The sequence below is a fragment of the Phascolarctos cinereus genome, unplaced genomic scaffold (genome assembly GCF_003287225.1).
Source record: "Phascolarctos cinereus isolate Bilbo 61053 unplaced genomic scaffold, phaCin_HiC Scaffold_4;HRSCAF=312, whole genome shotgun sequence".
Taxonomy (NCBI): domain Eukaryota; kingdom Metazoa; phylum Chordata; class Mammalia; order Diprotodontia; family Phascolarctidae; genus Phascolarctos; species Phascolarctos cinereus.
In genome coordinates this window covers 667258525-667278004 of record NW_027555847.1, presented here as the reverse complement: position 1 = coordinate 667278004, position 19480 = coordinate 667258525, and the positions used below count along the sequence as shown (strand labels likewise).

Sequence of the window (19480 nt, the reverse complement as noted above, 5' to 3'; positions counted from 1 at the left end):
TTCTTCCAGATAACTCCCACTGACGATGGTGGTGAGGGGTCCCCTGATTCACTCTCCTGGGCCTTCTCTTCTCCCTCCATACGTTTCACTTGGTGATTTCATCAGTTGCTGTGGATTGAATTATCTCTATGCTGATGATTCTCAAATTTACTTATCCAGCTCTGACCTCTGTGTTGACCTCCAGTTAGCATCTCATTAGACGTTTTGAACTGGTTGTCCCATCTACATCTTAAATTCAGCATGTCCAAAATTGAACTATCTTTCTCCATCAAGACCTCCCCTCTTCTTGACTTCCCCTGTTATAAGTGAGGGTACTACCTTTCCCCATATCACCTAGATTTGTAACCTACATACAATTCTTAACTCTTCACTTTCATACACACACACACACACACACACACACACACACACACACACACACAACACACACACACACACACATACCCCAATATCTTGCCAAGGTTTATCGATTTTATTTATGTAATATTCTCATATATGCTCCCATCTTCTGACACTGACACTACTCTGGTACAGGCCCCTCATCACCTCGTGCCTGAACTATAGCCTGCTGTTTGATCTCTGGGCCACAAATTTCTTCCCACTCTCATCCATCCTCTACTCAGCTATCAGTGATTTTCTTAAAGCTCAAGTGTGACCATCTCACTCCCCTACTCAGTCAATTCCAGTGGTCCCCAGTCACCTCTAAGATCAAATAGAAATCCTCTGCCATTCAAAGCACTTCAGAACCTGGTCTCTTCCTACTTTCATAGTCTTCTTACACCTTATTCCCCCACCATATACTCTGCTATACAATGACAGTGGCCTCCTTGTTTCACAAACAAGACACACTCATCTCCCAACTGGAGGCATGCATTTTGGCTGTTCTTCATATTTGGAATACTTTCCCTCCTCAACTCCTTCTCCTGGCTTCCTAGCTAAAACCCATCTTCTACCGGAAGCCTTTCCTGATTCCCCTTCATACCAGTGCCTTCCTTCCCTTGATTGTTTCCGATTTATCTTGTCTCTTTCTTGTTTTATGTAGTTGTTTGCTCCCTGATGAGACAGTGAACTCCTTGAGAGCAGGGATTGTCTGTTGCCTTTTTCGTATCCCCAGTACCTAGCTTAGTGTCTGGCATATAGTAGAGACTTAATAAATGTTTGTTGACTGACTGATAGAAGGGTTCAACTGCAGGTTGAATAGTAAAAGAATATGTTGATTTACTTTGGAGAATCTCAGCCCTTTATAGAATTTCTTTACTTCTTTCTCTGTAATAAATATTGATACATGAACCAGTTATCTTCACGATTCTCTTTTTGCAGGTGTTTTATCTTGAGTGCTACAAACTTTTTGAAGCCTAACTCCATCCTAGCTTTCCAGCCTGATTATCCATTATTTCTCTCCACACACTCTAGAGTCTAGCCAACCCTGGCCTTCTTCCTGTTCCTCCCCCACAACACTCCCATTTCCTTTCTCCATGCCTTTGCCCTGACTGTTCCTCATGCCTGAAATGAACTCCCTTCTCACTTCTGTGAGGTCATGTTGGCTTGCCCATTGGAATGTAAGCTCCTTAAGGACAGGGATGGTTTTTCATTTGTCTTACTGTCCCCAGAAATTAGCACAATGCTTTCTCATAGATTGAGATGATTAAATGTAGTGTGTGATGATATTTCCATAGCTCTGCCAAAGGGAAGCCTATGAGTCATCCTGTCAGCTACCTGCAACCCATTTCTGTCTTCTAAGTGGACTTAGAATGTGAGAATATCAGTACTGACAGAATTCATTTTCTTTAATCGTATGCGAGTACTTCTTGTCAATGGACAAAAGATCTTACATCTAATGAACCAGTGGCTTATTGATGCTTACAAAGAGTCTTAAAGGGATTCTTAGAGTGCTCCACATCTTTTCCTGCTTTTCTGCTGCTGTCACAGCAGAAACAAAAAGGGCCCCAGAGTTCTGAGGATAATTTTGCATTTTTCTTTGTTTCATGGGTTATTGCCATGCTGTTACCTTATTTCAACCTCCTGATGCATGATAGGCCTTTCTCTACTTAATTGGACAGCAGAACATTGGTGAGGCTACATTTGTTGTCTATGGAACTTCAAGAACGTGATAGTGTTTGTGCCCTGTTGGCCCAGACTTCAAGAACCAGGATTCACTCCATGCCATAGTGACAAAAAAATCAGCTTTGTATCCCCAGTGCCCCGCATGAAGCTCTGAAGAGTACCTAATAAATGTACATTGAAATAAGTTTAATTGAATTATGAAACCAGCGTGTGATATTCAAAGAACTATGAATTCAGAATTAAAAGACCTGGGTTTGAATCCCAGTTCTGCCATTTACTTCAGGTATGATATTGGGCAGGTCACTTCCCTCTGAGCTATACTTTGTCAAAATGTAAAATGATGAGGGAATTAAGATTAGGGTTTTACCCCAACAACTTTTCTTTATGCCTTTTCTTTTAAACAAAATTATTTCCCCCCCACCTCAGTTGAATGTTCCTGTGTAATAATTTTTTAAAAAGTAAAAAAAAAAATGATGAAAATCCAAACAAAAAAGTGATCACATCATTGTAGTCATGTCTGTTATTCTTCTGGTTCTGCTTTCTTCAAGTTCTATCATTTTATACCAGTCTTCTCATGTTTCTCTGAATTTAGAGTGAATTATTTTTAATGGCCTTTTCAACTTCATATCCTATGAACTGAATTTAATAGTAATCACTAAATAAGTGTTTGAATTAACAACCTGCCTTTCTGTGTACATAAACAGACTGAAAGGAAAAGGGGTCTTTTCTTCATCATCAATCCTTATTGATCATTTACCATTGAAAAGTACTGTTTCTAGTGGCAAATGTGTGATATGAAATTTTTCTTTGTGTAGACACACACACACACACACACACACATCTGTCTATCCATGTAATCTTTTTCTTTTTTGGAAAATAGCCAGAAGTTATTAAGATCTCCACGGAAACCTACCAGAAAAATTTCCAAAATCCCTTTCAAAGTCCTTGATGCCCCTGAGCTCCAAGATGACTTCTACCTGAATCTGGTAGACTGGTCTTCCCTCAATGTCCTAAGTGTTGGCCTGGGCACTTGTGTTTATCTATGGAGTGCATGTACCAGCCAGGTATGGATGATGGGCCTTTTGGAATAAGGGTGGGAGGGTGGAGTCAGTGGGCAAGAGGGAACGGTTCTGTTCTACTTAAGTAGCCACAAAAGGTTCTCAAGTGGCTTTATGTATTTTTTTAAAGCAAATAAATTAATGTGATTTTCTGTTCTCTATAGAACTTTGGCACATCAGATGTTACAGCTGGACAAGACCTTAGGTCATATAGTAAAAAATATTGCTGAAAGGTCCCTTAAAATTATTAGAACTGAGAGAGATATAATAGCAAAAATAAACATTTATAGAAAGTAGATTATTAGTGATTATTAGTAATAGAAGAGACACAACTTAGATAGTTGAAATGGAAGACACCTTAGAACATAGAACTTTAATGCTGAAAGGGACCTTAGAACATAAAGTGTTTGAGCTAGAAAGGACTTCAGTATCTTAGATTTTATTAGACTGTTGGAGATCTCAAAGCTGATGGCATAAGATATAAGCAAGTCAATAGCTTACATATTTATATCATTTTAAGGTTTATAAAGCACACTCCTAATTATTCTGCGTTCAATATTATACTGTTTAAATGCTTGCGTGTTAAGGAAAGACCCAAGAAATGTTCAGGGCTTTTAGGATCCTAGTTTTTTGTGCAGAGCTGCCCCTTCTATTCCAGCTTTTCAATCTTAAGGTTTACATATTATTTTAAGTATTAAATTTTTTAAATCTTGGCGGTTCCATTGGATCTTTTTGCTAAGTGTGCCTTTCACAATGCCCTAATCCCTTCACCCAAGGCAGTCTACCAGACTGGCTGAGCATCCAACCCCTCTGCCCACTGTAGTAGCCCTGACTGCTCTGTGTTCCTCTTGAGGCCTGATCTCGGTGTTCATGAGGACAGAGAAGTCTGATTAGTGGTCATGATCCTTTTTTTGCTTTCTCCATCAATCAGTTTTGCTTTTATTGAATCTCTGCTATGTTCACATTACAGTCCTGGGAACTGTATTATGCTATAACAGAAAGAACACAGGACTTGGAGTCAGTAGTCTAGGATTCAAATCCTAACTGACACTGGCTGTGCCACCCGAAACACAGTGTTTAACAACTCTGTACTTCATTTCTTTCATCTGTAAAATGAGAAGAATAATAACTTGTTCATACCTGCCCCTCAGGGTTGAGGATCAAATGAGATAATATACGTAAAGTGTTTTGTAAATTTTAAATGTCAGATATTATTAAGTGCTAAATTGTATGATATTGACAGCGTAAAAGGAATTCTGATAAGGCGACAGATCAGTGAGGAATGGAGATTCAGACAAGCTTCATGGAGAGGGTAGGACTTGAGGTGAATCTTGACAGCTGCATCAGATTCAGATGAGAGAGAAAACTAAGGACATTCCAGTTGGGGGGAAGTGGAATTAGAAAAGCTTTGGAAGCAGAAGTGAGCCTGCTGTGCAAGGGACTGTGAGGAGACTGCCCAGCTGGAGCCCATTGGTACCTCTGGGGAGGCAAGACAGCTAAACGGAGATAGGTGGGGTCAGCGGCTATATGGAGGAGAGAAGACTTGAGTTGGACCTTAGAACATGAGGAGATGTATACCTCAGTATTGTTAATGTTTGCTGTTTTCCAGGTAACCAGGCTATGTGATCTGTCTGTGGAAGGAGATTCCGTGACTTCTGTGGGCTGGTCTGAACGGGTCAGTACAATGTGTTTCTTACGGGTATTATAGCGTGGGTTTGTGCTAACATTGTTTTGCTGTTGCTCAACTGATACTCTGTCTGCTCTGAAAACTTGAAAAGGGTTATTGAGACACTTAAGAACTAATGATTTTGCCCTAATAGGACATCTGGGTGCCATAGTGGTTAGAGCACTGGGCCCAAAGTCAGGAAGACTCATTTTCCTAAGTTCAAATCTGGCCTCAGACACTTACTAGCTGTGTGAACCCGGGCAAGTCTCTTAACCCTGTTTGCCTCAGTTTCTTCATCTGTAAAGTGAGTTGGAGAAGGAAAATGGCAAAGCGCTCCAGTATCTCTGCCAAGGAAACCCCAAACGGGGTCAGAAAAAGCTGGACACAAATGAAATGACTGAACGACAGCAGCAAACCTCAGTATCTGTTCCATGCGTGGGATTTTAAAGAACTTGTTGTTGTTGTTCTTTCTTGAATAGCAGCAACTAGAATAGTCTTCTTTAACAGAAAAACTCTCTGAGGAGGTGTGGTATAGTGAAAAAAAAATCCCACAAGCCCTTTATAGTTTACAAAGCACTTTCCCCATGATAGCCTTGAGATGTCAGTAGAAATGTTAAAAGAGCATTGAATTTGAAATCAAAAAACCTGAATTTGAATCCCAGGTCTGCCGTTTACTGCTTGTATGACTTTAGGCTAATCATTTACCTTCTGTCGGCCTCAGTTTTCTCATATGTAAATATCTAAAATGTGATCGTAAGAATACTTTGTAAGTGAACCTTTTGCCAATTAGTATTTGTGTTTGTATATTGCAATTATTCATAATCATTTTCCTTGGATTTGTTTAGCATCTTTTACTAAGACTCATGTTATCAGTAATGACATAAAATCCTTTATTAAGATTAATAGCCTATTGTATGTGGGCCAAAGGCAACAAACAGGAACATTTTTAGTACCCCCTACACTTGTGAAAATTAGGAATTAGCTTCTTCAGAGCACTGTGTGCCCTTCTAAAAGTTAGCAGAACTTCCCTTCCTCTCCTCAGCTTGTCAGCAGGAGCCTTGGTATTCCACTTTTGAAAGGTGATCCCTCTGTCTCTCCTTCCTTCTCCCCCTAAAGGAAGTATCCTGCTCCTGGATCAAAGCTGGTAAAGGCAGAATAGAACAGGCATTCATGATAATGGAAAGGAGCAAGTTTTATGCTGAAAAATGAAAAAATATCTTTTCCCCTCTCAGAGCCTGCTGCTAGGCTAATATGAAAAAGCATTTATTAAAGTCTTGGAGAGAACTAAATCTCTTTGGACATCTCTACCTTTTCTGCATATTTCTTTTCCCTTTCCTCTCAAGTCATTCTACGTGTATATTTTTTGCTGATTTAGGGGAACTTGGTAGCAGTTGGCACACACAAAGGCTTTGTACAGATCTGGGATGCAGCAGCAGGGAAGAAACTGTCCATGCTGGAAGGACACACAGCCAGAGTTGGTAAGAAATAGCAACAAAGATAACAGGAGACACCTTTACTTGCCTGGAAGGAGGGTGGGGGGAGATTGCCTGAATAACTAAACTGGGATTTCACGCCATAAGTTGGAAGCCATGTTTATATCTGGCAGCGTGAGCCTAGCCTAAATTTCCTGAAGGGAGAAACAAAGGGCCTCACTTTTTAATTCACCAAAACTCTATCAGGAAGATGGAAGTATTGTTTTATTTGTTTTTTTGTTTATTAAGGATTGTTTTATTTAGCAGTTACTATGTGCCAGGCACTGCCCAGAGCTAGAAATACAAATATTAACAAAAAGAAAGATGTTCTTGCACTCACAGAGTGTACCTTCTAATGAGAGAAGACAGTACATTAAAGGGAGCTTGAAAGACTGTGGAGGTATAGTTTTGAGATCCAGAAGCCAGGAACAGAGCCAGAAGGGAAATAAAGATTAGCCTGGGCCCCTCCACAAAATGGAGGCTCCGGGAGGAAATCACCAGTGTGAGGAGAGGGAGATATGTTCCATGTTGAGACAAGGGATGTTCCAGGATGAGGAGGCCCCAGGCAATGAGGGAAGTTCCAGGATGATTTGGAAGTCTTTAAGAACTGGAAACAGAGAAGAAGGGCTTAGTTAAATCAACAAAGGTCAATATATGTGTTGACTTATCTTCATCTGAAGGCTATCTAGTGCATTTGTGTTTCCTAAGACTTCTTTTTATGAGTGGGATGGTTTCACAGCCATCATGATTTTGAGTGTCCTCAAAACCATGTCATATAAGGATCATTTGAAGAAACTTAGAGAAGACAGAGGCAGGGAGACATAACTATTGTCCTCAAGTATCTGAAAAGCTGTTTTGTGAAAGAGAGAAAGATTTGTTCTGTGTGAACAGTTGGGTAGAAATTCAGTCAATATAAGAAATAACTTTCTAATATTCAAACATGGCCATCACTGGAACAGACAGCCTTGTGAGCTATATCAGGACCATAGATGTAAGAGCCTAAAAGGACTGTAGGAGCCTTTCTAGCACAGACCCATCACTTTATAAATAAGAAAACAGGTTTAGAGAGCTTAAGTGATTTGACCAAAGTTACACAGATTATAAGTGAAAAAAGGTTTGAACTTAAGTCCTCTGATTCCACATAACAGCATTCTTTGCACTTCACCACCTTATCAAGGAAGTGAGTTTCCAAGGAGCCAAGATGTCAGAATAGCAAGAAACAGTTCAGTGAGGAACTCTCCCCCTCTCCTCCCCACAAAAATAACCCTCCTCCAAATATCTAGATCTAGAAGATGCACCAGACTGAATTCTGTTGGGAATAGCTAAGAAAAGTGTGAGTGAGTCATTTTTGTAGCCTGGGTTGGCATAGGGAGACAGAGAGAATTCTGCAGTCACTGTGAACAAGGCCTAGAGCGAAGGGTACTGGCATGTGAAGCTTTCTAACATCCAAAGAGAATCTGAATTGAGATAAGAAGGGGCACCAGACCTGTACTGGGACCCCACAAGAAGGACAAGTGCAAATTGTCAGCTTTGTTGCCCACTACCCAATTCTGAGTCACAGATCCGAAGGGCATTGACAAAAGGACCTTTTCCCTTCATTTCCCCCAGGCCCTAGGCACTATGCACAGGTAGGAGCAAGTTGAGAATCAAACAATAAAAGTGTGACTCAGATTCCAGGAGCAGAGTGGAGTATCATTTCCAGCCTCCATCCCAGTTTGAAGTCTGCAGAGGAATAGCTAAGGTGGAAATCACAAATCAAAGGGGAACCTGCACTTTTGTAACTCTGAACCAGCTGGGCTTCCTAGCTAGCTGACAGTGACTGAGTTCAGCAATAATCTACTCCTGTTCAGCCCCAAACCAAGGTCAGGAACTTGCGGAGTTCAAACCAGGTTTGTATTCAGACTGTGCCTTGGATCAGACAATTTTGGGAGCGCCGAAAGCTTCCAAGTCCCCATGCTGAGCTATCCTGAAATCTTAGAACAGCACAGTATTCATTAACTAAGGAAAGCAGCTGGACCAGCCCAGATTTTCCCTACAGAAGTGCACAAAATCCAGCCCTAATAGCATGAAGTCTAGAGTCAGGAACTGGGCTGGAAGAAAAAACAAGCAAGCAAACAAAAAAATCTCACCATGAAGAGTTGTTATGGTGGCAGGAATGCTCAGGACACAAACCCAGAAGAAGCAAATGGTTACCAAACATCTCGCAAAGCCTCAAAGGAAAACACAGCTTGGGCACAAATTCAGCTAGAATTCCTAGAAGATGTGAAAGAAGCATTTAATTAAAAAAGAGGAAAAGTAAGAGTTGAAAAGGTTTTTGTCAATGAAATGCAAGTCCTGAAGGGGGAAAAAAAATTGGAAAAGAAATGAGAGCTATGGAAGAAAAAGATTGGAAAGAGAATTAACAGCTTAACCTTAACCAAGCAACAAACTCTCTGAAAAATTAGAATGGACCATATAAAAGATAATAACTCCATGAGACAAAGACCTAACTGTGTAGAAATTTGGAGGTTCAAATACAAGAATTAATACAAACATAAAAAGGTAAACATGAATGAACAATGATAAGGGACAACAATGAAGAAGGTAACACAGAGAAGGAACCTTAATTTGTCCCAGGGGAGAGGGGAGATTACCTAAACAGTTAAATAGGGATTTCACTTCATAGATTGGAAACCATGTTGATATCCAGCAACATGAGCCCAACCTAAATTTCCTGAAGGAAGGAACAAAGGGCTTTGCTTTTTATTTCACCAAAGCTTCATGAGAAGGAAGGAAGGATTTGATTAATCAATTTCAGATAAACTATTTATATTCTAATATGGGAAGTTGATATGTCTTTCTCTTCTGGACCCTGTCATCATCAGAGATCACAGGAGTCTATTTAGACAAGGCCTGGAAGTGGTTCTCATGTCTTAATGATCTTAAAAAAAGAATGGAAAGGGAGGAAAAGAGGAATACACTAGGTGGGGAAAGAAAAGAAGGTTAGGGAAATTTTCCCCACGTAATCAGGGTGCCCAAGTAAACATCTACGCAAATAAGGAGAAGAGCTTTGGGGAGAATGGCTGACATTTGAACTTTATTCTCATCTAAAGTGTTCAAAGGAAGAAAGAATGTACGCAGAGTTTGGTACAAAAATACATTTTACTCAACAAGGAAATAGGAAACAGGGAGAAAGGGGGAGGGATTAGTCCTAAGCAAAACACATCTCAAGGGTATATGAAAATTCATTTTATATACACATAATAAACATATAACCACATATGTACACACATATACACACACACACACACACACACAAACTTTTTTTTTGAAATAGCAAAGTATGGGAATCTGAGGGAGGGTGCTCATAAATTGGGGAATGGCTGAATTATGTGTGGTATATAAATGTGATGAAATATTACTGTACTGTGAAGAAATGATGAAGGGGATAGTTTCGGAGAAACCTGGGTAGACTTGTGTAAACTGACACCAAATAAGGTGAGCAGAACCAGAAAAACAGCTTTACAAAACAGTATAAACTGTGTTTATACAAACACAACAGTATGGTAAAGGCATACAATTTTGAATGAATTGGGAATTCTGATCAGTATGATGATCGGGCAGAGTTACAGAAGAAGGCATAAAATAATATTTATGTATAATTTTTTTGAAGTGAGTTCTTCATAATTTGAAGGGTGAATTCAGCTGCTCAGCCCAAGCGCTCCCTCCTACACAAAGCCTTGTGTTTGCCTGTGTATGGACATATTGTCTGTATGGGTACATGGCTACAGACTTTCAGTTCCTTGAGGGCGGGGACTTTTCATTGTATTTGTGTTCCCATAGCCTAGCGTAGTGCATGACACATAACAGTCACTTAATAAATACTTGTTGACTGGGTACCAATTTATTGAGGATGTGTGGAGAGTATTCAGCCATCAGACAGGCACACAGACTTGGTGACCTCCAGTGTTCCTTCTGGAATTCAGGGAGTCATAATATTTCTCTTGTCTGGCAGTTTGCAGACAGGGATTTTTCAACTCACTTCACTTTCCAAGGAAGGCTTTGCATATTTCTGGCCTTCTCCAGAAAAAAAGACTTCATAGAACAGTTTCTTATCTGTCAAGGCTGCTTCTGTTTGACTTCCTGGAGGCAGCCTCGTACACTTTCTCAGGTCATTGGTTCTCTGTCTTAGGTGCGTTGGCCTGGAATGCAGACCAGCTTTCTTCTGGAAGCAGAGATAGAATGATTCTCCAGAGAGATATCCGAACACCCCCAGTGCAGACTGAACGGCGGCTGCAAGGTCACCGGCAGGAGGTGTGTGGGCTAAAGTGGTCCACTGATCACCAGCTTCTTGCATCAGGTGGAAATGATAATAAGGTAGGGAACTGTTTGGCCGCCTCCTCTATTACCGAGGGTAAAGTCATGTGTCTCAATTAACCAGTTTATTATTAAGCATCTACAATGTACAAAGTTCTTGTTCCATGCTAGGAATGCAGAGTTGGAAAAACAACAGTGTCTTCCTCAAGCACCTGGCAGTCTAATAGGGATTTCTGCTCTTTGCTTATAGTCTCAGCTGTGCTGTGATGCAATTTGTCAGCTGCTTAGGCTTTTCTTCTTCATCTGGGGTCTGGGGAGACCATGTCCTGCCTCTCTCAAAGGGCAGTTCGAGGTGACGTGGTATAGAAGTGATTGAAAATCTGCTCTGTTCCCTCCATCACTGTCCCAGGCCCAGCAGGGTATGGGGTAGGGTGGGAAAAGCACAGGAGTCAGAGTCAGCCAACATTGGCTTGAATCGTGTCTCTGGCACGTAATTCCAATGGGACTACTTTACCCCACAGAGCCTTAGTTTCTCTACCCTTAAAGTGGGAAAGAGGATATTTGTGTGCCTGTTTAACAGGTTGTTTGAGCATTTAACTTGGGCAAGTCACTTAACCCCATTTAAGCCTTACCCCCCCAAAAAAAAAATTGGGGGAGGAAAAAACAGGTTGTCTGAGGAAAACACTTTGTCAGTATTAAAGTGATAGATGAAGGTGAGTTCTCGTCATCCTTATCATTATTACAACTCCTGGCCCTCAAAAATCTTGTCAAATTGAAGAAAAAGCAGGTTAATAAAATTTTAAAGCTACTAAAATATGTTATGGTAGTAATTCCTATTTTCACATGTCAAAAAGAGAACTAAGTTCTTTCTCCCAATCTGTCTCTTTTCCAAATATCCCTTTTTCTTTTGAGGGCACTGCCATCCTCTTCCAGTTACCCAGCTTTGATATCTCAGGAGTTATCCTCGACTCTTCACTCTCCTTCTTCTCACAGGAGGCAACTAGGTGGTGCAGTGGACAGAGACCTGGGCCTGGACTTAAGAAAACTTGAGTTCAATTCCAGCCTCACACATTTATTAGCTGAGTGACTCTGGGCAAGTCATTTAATCATGATTGCCTCAGTTTCCTCATCTGTAAAGTGGGAATAATAGTACCTGCTTTTAAGAGCTGTTGTGAGAATCAAATGAAGTAACAATTGTAAAGTCCCTGGCACTTAATAAATGTTAGCCGTGAGGAGGAAAAGGATGTCAAGTCTTATAAATTCTACCTCCACGATATCTCTCACATCTGTCCCCTTCTCTCTACTGATACAGCCACCTCCTTGTCACCTATTTTCCTGAACTATTGCAATAGCCTCCTAATTGGTCTTTCTGCATGTCTAGTCTCTCCCTTCTCCAATCCATCCTTGACGCCTGCATAACAACCAGAAGCATAGGTGTTTAATGCAGTTATTTTCCTATTCAGTAAGCTCTAGTGGCTTCCTGTTTGTTCTCGTGTCAAATACAGACTCTTCTGTTTGGCCTTTAAAGCCGTTCTCTCTAAGTTGCCTTGTATTTATTTCATATATACTATTTATATGTGTACATTTGCCTTGCAAATAAAATGTAAGATTCTTGAGGGCAGGGCCAGCTTTTTTTTTTTTTATCCCTAGCCCCTGATACATTTTTTTTGGTGTGAAGCAGTTGGAGTTAAGTGACTTGCCCACAGTCACACAGGTAGTGTTATGTGTTGAGGCCATATTTGAACTGAAGTCTTCCTGACTCCAAGGCTGGAGATCTATGAGCTGAGCCACCTACCTGCCCCAATATGTCCCTGATACACTTTGAATGCTCAACTAAATGCTTGTTGATTGATTGATTGATTTATAGGTGATTTTAGATGGTGTGATCTTTGGCTACCCTCTTTCCCAACATCTCCTTTTCTCACCAAGACCTGAAATTCTACTGTTAATGGTTATTTCTCTTGAGTTAAATATTTCCCTTTCCCTGCAGTCTTTCTTTTACATGTGAAATCTGACTTTTCTGACAGAATCAGGCACACATCCTTGTAAGGCATTCGTTTAAGGGGACTAGGAATCTGTGAAAAGATAACATGGTCTGAATAGATTTGGAGTCAGAGGACTTTGGAGTGAATCTGGCCTCTGCTCCTTACTATGTGTGTGACCTTGGGCATGTGACCTAACCTCTATAGATTTGAGTTTTCTTGTCTGTCAAATGAGATGGTTAGTCAAGATCATCTTTAAAACCCCTTTTCTCTCTCAAGTTCTGTGAACCTCTGGTTCTAGTCACAGTCCACTAATAGTACTCCTTTATGACCTTAGGTAAGTCATTTCCCCTGCTGGACCGCAATTCCTCTATATGTAAAAGAGGAGATGACCACCAAAGACTGATCTAGCTGTTGGAGTTCAGGAATCATTCACTTTACTGTTTTGAAATTACCAGCCTCATGGTCCAGAAAACCTAGATTGACGGGTTGATTTCATCTCTTCTGTCTTATTTCCTCAGCTTCTGGTCTGGAACCACTCCAGTTTAAGTCCTGTCCAACAGTACACCGAGCATCTAGCAGCTGTGAAAGCAATCGCCTGGTCTCCCCACCAGCATGGCTTATTGGCATCAGGTGGCGGAACAGCTGACCGCTGCATCCGCTTCTGGAACACACTTACAGGACAGCCTCTGCAGTGTATTGATACTGGTTCTCAAGTGTGCAACCTGGCCTGGTCCAAACACGCCAATGAACTAGTAAGAGCCAGAAAGCCATCTAGTGTCTTTTGAACAACTGTCAACATGGTTTGGTAACCTGTAGGGTGTGTGCCAAAGAAATTCACATGGGATATTTCTTATTGGTGTTTTGGTGGTGGTTGCAGAAAGATCTGAGTATATTTGGGGGGACAAGGTGGAGAGGAGAGGAAAACCTCTGTTATCCTTGTCCTCCTGAATACATGTCATCACTTCCTGATTACTGGGACATGTGAATTCCAGGAACTTGGAGTTCATTAAATTTTGGGGAAGGAGGGAGCCACTGTATGGCGCAGATTGAGGCAACACTCAGAGAAGTTGTAGAAAGAGATTTGGCCTTGACGTAAGCAAAAGCTCTCTTAATGGTTGGAATTCTTCAAAAGTAGAGCCTGGAGATAGTGGGTTTCCCATCACTGAAGGGTTTGTAGGCAGAAGCTGGCTGGCCATTTGTTGGGAATGTTGTTGTTTTCCTGTTAAAGTACAGGTTGGACTAGGTACCCTCTGAAGTGCCTTTCTAACTTTTCATTTCTTTGCATCTGTCCCCTTGCATGATATATCTGTGGACTTCCCCTGAGTACATGTGTTATTTAGCACATACCTTCTTTCTCCACCTCCTGCTCTCAAGGGAATGAATCATTTAAGATCTTGCACACCACTTGAGAAGGATTGTCAACCCTTGGCTTATGATGTGCTCAGCATTATGAAAGCTAGCAGAAAAGTATAATTCAAATGCCTTTAAATCAGCAATACACATGAATTATTAAATTGTTCTCTGAAATATTAAATCAGGTGGTAGACTTTAGATTCCACCCAGAACAGTACCTCCCACACTCAGAGGTATCCAGGAGCTGGGTGCCAGTCATACCCCAGGAGAGCGATCATCCTTAGCTGCCCTTGTTTTAAATTTTTTGTGTTCCTCCTCCCTCTCAGGTGAGCACACATGGATACTCACAAAACCAGATCCTCGTCTGGAAATACCCTTCCTTGACACAAGTAGCCAAACTGACAGGACATTCGTACCGAGTTTTATATCTGGTAAGTCACTGAACAGCAGAGTTTTCCAAATGTATTTGGCTACAGAGTGCTTTGGGGCTTGAAATAGATTTAGTTCTGTTGAAGAAACATTAAGTGTCTACTGTGTGCTAGGCATTGAGCATATAAAAGCAAAATTGTAATGAATATTCTGTCTAGTCAAAGAGCTTACAAGGAGGGAGTGGGTGATCAGAACACGGATGTAAGTAAGGGTAATACAAGTTAGGAAGTAAAGGAGGGGAGCAAGAGAGACAGAAGACATGACACTGAAGGAAAATTTGAGGAGAGAAAGAATATTAACAAATTGGGAGGGTTAGCCTAAGTGAGCCTTGAAGAAGGAGGAAGAGAGAAAGATTCCAAAAGGCAGGAATAAGAAATGAATAGCAGGTGGAAGGAGTGGTTTGTGTGAATGCTTAGAGATGCATGGTGGTGAATTCCGGGAACAGATTTGGCTGGAGTATTTGAAAAGGGTGAGGTGAAATAAGGGCCAGGAAGAGGTAGGATAAAGCCTAATTGTGAAGGGTCTTGAATTTAAGGAATTCCAGGCTAAGGAATTTTAATTTTAATGATAATAATAATAATAGTAACAACCCTGGGAGGTAGGTGCTATTATTATCTCCATTTAACAGATGGGGAAACTGAGGTAGGCAGCACTTAAGTGATTTGTCCAGGTAAGTCACTTAAATAAGTGTAACTAAGCAAGAAGTAAGTTTCTAAGGCAGAATTTGAACTCAGATCTTCCTGACTCCAGGTCCAGTACTTTATCCCCTATCTATTTTACCCTAAAGGGAGAGGTGTTGGGAGGTGTTATTAAAGGTTTTTGAGCAACGGTGTGAAACGTGGTCAGACCTGTGCCACAGAAAGATGATTTGAGCAGCTTTATGCAGGATGGATTAAAAGGCAGAGTGCCTAGAGGGAGAGACACCACATAGAAGGCTGTTCCACAGACAGGAGTTGAGAGCTTGTCTTTAGATTTCTGAATAGCTGTCACGTGGAAGAAGGACTAGGCTTCCTTTGCTTAATTCCAGAACACAAAACTCAGATCAGTGAGGGAATTGGATAGAAGGGCAGTATAAGGAAAACTTCTAACAACCAGGACTGTTAGAAGCAGCAAAGTGGCACAGTGGATAGAGCATTAGGCCTAAAGTCAGGGAGATATAAAATCAAATCTGTTCTCAGACACTTAGCTCTGTCACCCTGGATGAGTTACTTAATTTCTATCTGCCTCAGTTTCCTTAGTGGTAAAATGGGGATAATAATAGCACCTACCTCCCAGGGTTATTATGAGGGTGACATTGTGAGATAGTATTTATAAAGCACTCACTACAATGGCCGGCACATAGTGTGTGCTTAATAAAAGCTTGTTTCCTTTCTTCCTCCCCATCCAACAAAGGAATAGCCTGCTTTGGGTGGCAATAAATCACTTCTTCTAGAAGTCCTGACAAACAAAAGTGGGATGACCACTTGTTACACGTGTTGTACAATAGTCTTTCCCAACTGCCATTTCACAGTAAATTGTTCCTGGGCTTCAGAACTTTGACTGCCAAAGGATATTACTTTTTAGAAAATTGATAGCCCTTCTCCTCTTGACTGTATCCTACTCCTCCCATTCTGTCTCCCTTTTTCCTGACCCTTGAATCACCACACCCAGGCTGGGTCAGGTAGGAAAAAACACGTACATACAGCTATTTGGCAGGTCCTCTGTATCAACTGTGTTATGAAACATTGCAGAAGAGGCATTTCATGCATCAGGCACGTTGCACTAGGGGACCTTTTTAAGTCTCTTACATCTCTTAAGATTTTATGATTCTGTGACTTGTCTTGGGGTATAGAATATTTCTTTGATAAATGAGGGCCAGAGAAATCTTGACACAAAATTGAGTAAACTAGGCCTTTTCTCATATTGGGGGAAAAAATATCTCTTTCTCGTATGTTTTTTTGAATAGGGGCAGAGGTGGGCACTAGACCTGGAATTTCTTTAGTGTAGGGAGCTCCTATTAAGCACCTTGTAGGAACTCCCTACAACATCCCCCTCTGCAGCTAATAGTCTTTGAGAGTTGCCTAGAGAATGGTCAAGTTAAGTAACTTATCAGTGTCACAGGCAAGGTTTAAACCCTGGGGATACTAGTTCCAAGGCCAACTCTCTATCCACTATGCCATGGTGTTTCTTTAAGTATTTTTAAGGTAGATTTCATACATGCAAATTTATGCAAATATACAGAGGATCTGGTTTCATGGAGGAGTGGGAATTTCCTCCAACACATCCAGAAGTGTTAGAGATTGGGTTTGAACTCAGATCTTTCTGACTCCCAATACTGTCCCCACACTTTCATACTGCCTCTGCTTAGTAAGTTTAAGGCAGGGAATATTGCATCAAGATTTTCTCACAGAGCTCCTGTTCACACTGCATGGAATATCAAGATTCCTTGAAAGAGATTTGGTGGAAAGTGCTAACTAAGACACCAGATGATCTTCTCTGTATTCTGCTTTCTCCCCCTCATCTCCCTCCTATACTGTGTGAATAATTCATGTGGATATTGAAGGCATGTGCCATGTTTGGGAGACTGAGCAATAAGACTATGCTTCTTTTTGCCTTCAGATTTGTTTGACATTGAACAGTTTTAGAATTCATCTGCTGCCTTGAGCAACACTTGAAATAAAAATTTTTCATCTGCAGTCTTTCATCCCTAATTTAGAAGTTCACCTGCTTGAAGGCAGGTAACTGAACCCATCTGACCGTATGAGGAGATCCTCTGCAGCTGGGCTTCTAGAATCTTGTACATTCCTTCCCTATGGGAGATTTAGACATAATGCGGCGGGTGGGGCAGGGGCAGAAGGGAGAAGAGTTATAGCTACTTAGTTATTGTAGATGGAACAGTAATTCTCCCTTGAGGTCTCAGTATTAAGATATAGGAAGAGAAAATTATAGCTATAGTATTATGAGTTAATTCCCCCTTGATATCTCAGTATTTAAGCCTGGCCCCAAGGAAGAGATTTGTTTGGGTGGAATTCTTACCCACTAACAGTTGACCAAAAAGGAGTAATTAATAAGAAAAAATTGATACCAGTGTGTTTTCCTTTCCTCTCTCAGGCAATGTCTCCTGATGGAGAGGCCATAGTTACAGGTGCTGGAGATGAAACTCTGAGATTTTGGAATGTTTTTAGCAAAACACGTTCAACAAAGGTAAAGTATATTATGATAGAATGGTTTGGGTGTTCTCCTTTTGAGGCCCTTGAGCTCCCTGAGGTGTCCAAGAGCCATGAGGTATCCAGCTAAGGAAAGCTGTGTCTGGACTTGGTTAGGTCCCTCTTCATGTAGTCTGAATGTATATACTGGCTGGTCTCTATGTCTTCATTTGTTCAGCTTTTTATGACTTTTACATCCTTCATCTTCTTGCTGTGGTGTGTGTGAATGGGCGTGTGGGTATATCCTCTATTAGTCAGTACTCTCTATAAGGATATAGTGCAGTGGGAAAATTGCCAGCCTTGGAGCTACAAGGTTTGGTGCTGCCATAGATCACTTCATCCTTCTTAGCCTCAGTTTCTTCATTTGTAAAATAGGGATAATAGTACCTGCACACACATGCCTCAAAGGGTATTTGTGAAGAATTTTATAAATCACAAAAGCATGACATAAACACAGTAGTTATCATTTACTAATTATTTTCCATAAGTACCTAACAGTGCATTGTGGATGCTTAAATTATGTGTGTACTGCTTATTCTACAAACATTTGTTAAGTGAAAGGACTGGAGGAGATAGAAGGATAAATAAGACACTACCACTGCCTTCAGGAAATTTACCATCAAGAAAAGGATATAAGTCATGTATACAAATAACTGTTACATGTTTTTGTAAGTGCCATATAAAAGAAGTGAAGAAAGTACTACAGCTTTCTTAGGAAAAGGAGAGCATTTTCAGCTGGGGGAATGGAAGAAGGCTTCTTGGGAGAAGTAGAATGAAATCTGGGTCCTGAAGGATGGATAGAATTTCAACAGGTAGTAGTGGAACAATGCTTGTCTTGCAGTGATTTCTTTTGGATTTTCAGACTTTCCTGGCCATGGGACAGAATGCCTCTTGGCTCCACTTTTATTCAATCCTTATGGTTTATGTCAGGCTAGATATTAAACATAAGGTGAATTTGCTGAATGATCCCATTATGAAATAGTGGACCAAAGGACATAGGAAAGTATTTCTGTCCCTTTTCAGAAAGCAAGTGACTGATTTAGACCAGGCTTGCAGAACCACATCTTAATTTATTCAGTTTAATTTAAGGCGGGATTGTTTTCTCACACTACCCTCATCCACACCCACATTAGAGGTATAAAGTATATCATTCTTTGTATACATAAACATATTGTATGTGCTCGATCCCCTACATATATGTATTACTACACTTTGAAGTGTGTATGATTAAATATGCCTATGTAGTGGATTGAGAGTGCACAGTTAAAAATTAGGTTGGAGATATGCTGATGTTTGTCAAAAGAAGATAGACTTAGAAAATGAACTTGACCATTTCTGAGTCACCCTAGTAGATGGAAATACTAGACAAGGAAAGGGAAAGATTGTTAAAAAATAAAAATAGAAACCAAAAAAACCTTCATTTTTAGAGAACATGAGGATTCAGAAGTTTAGGAATAAGTGGAGATGTTATGAAAAACTGGGCTTCAATTTTCCTATCCGTGAAATGAGGGAAATTTATTTAGTTGACATTTTCTGGCCCTTGTACATTTAAATTTTGAGTTCTGTGGTTCCTTCTCCTTGAGCCTTAGTTTCCTGTTCTGTACAATGTAGGCATTCCCTTTTTTCAAATTTCATTTATTTCTCCTACTTCTAATGTCTGGGGACAAACAGAACAAATCTAATACTTCTTATAGATAATATTAGCCCTTTAGGTACTTGAAAACACCTACCAAATCTTTTACTCTCCAGGCTAAATAACCCCAGTTCTTTCAAATGATCCTCTGCAATATGAACTACTTTATGTCTTTTTTTTCTAAAATGTAGTACCTAGAATGGAATAGAATACTCCATTATATAGTCTGACTAGCACACACTAAATACCAGGCATCTCTTAATGAGAGAGCAGTAGTGTAAGAGATAGCCAGCTTTGAAAAAAGGAAGACCTTCCAGAGTGTGTCCTGCATCTGACATA

General features: G+C 40.5%; 1 protein-coding gene across 8 annotated transcripts in view; it reads left to right on the top strand.

Annotated features, from left to right (window-relative positions):
- The window catches only part of FZR1 (fizzy and cell division cycle 20 related 1), a 108500-nt gene that overhangs the window by 80399 nt on the left and 8621 nt on the right, over window positions 1-19480 (top strand). For all 8 annotated transcript variants that reach the window (XM_020969388.2, XM_020969387.2, XM_078154018.1 and 5 more), the window contains 7 exons: window positions 2945-3128; window positions 4732-4797; window positions 6164-6266; window positions 10432-10616; window positions 13060-13293; window positions 14221-14325; window positions 17414-17506. In XM_020969388.2, the coding sequence (XP_020825047.1) occupies window positions 2945-3128; window positions 4732-4797; window positions 6164-6266; window positions 10432-10616; window positions 13060-13293; window positions 14221-14325; window positions 17414-17506 (970 nt within the window). The remainder of the gene's footprint in view (window positions 1-2944; window positions 3129-4731; window positions 4798-6163; window positions 6267-10431; window positions 10617-13059; window positions 13294-14220; window positions 14326-17413; window positions 17507-19480) is intronic.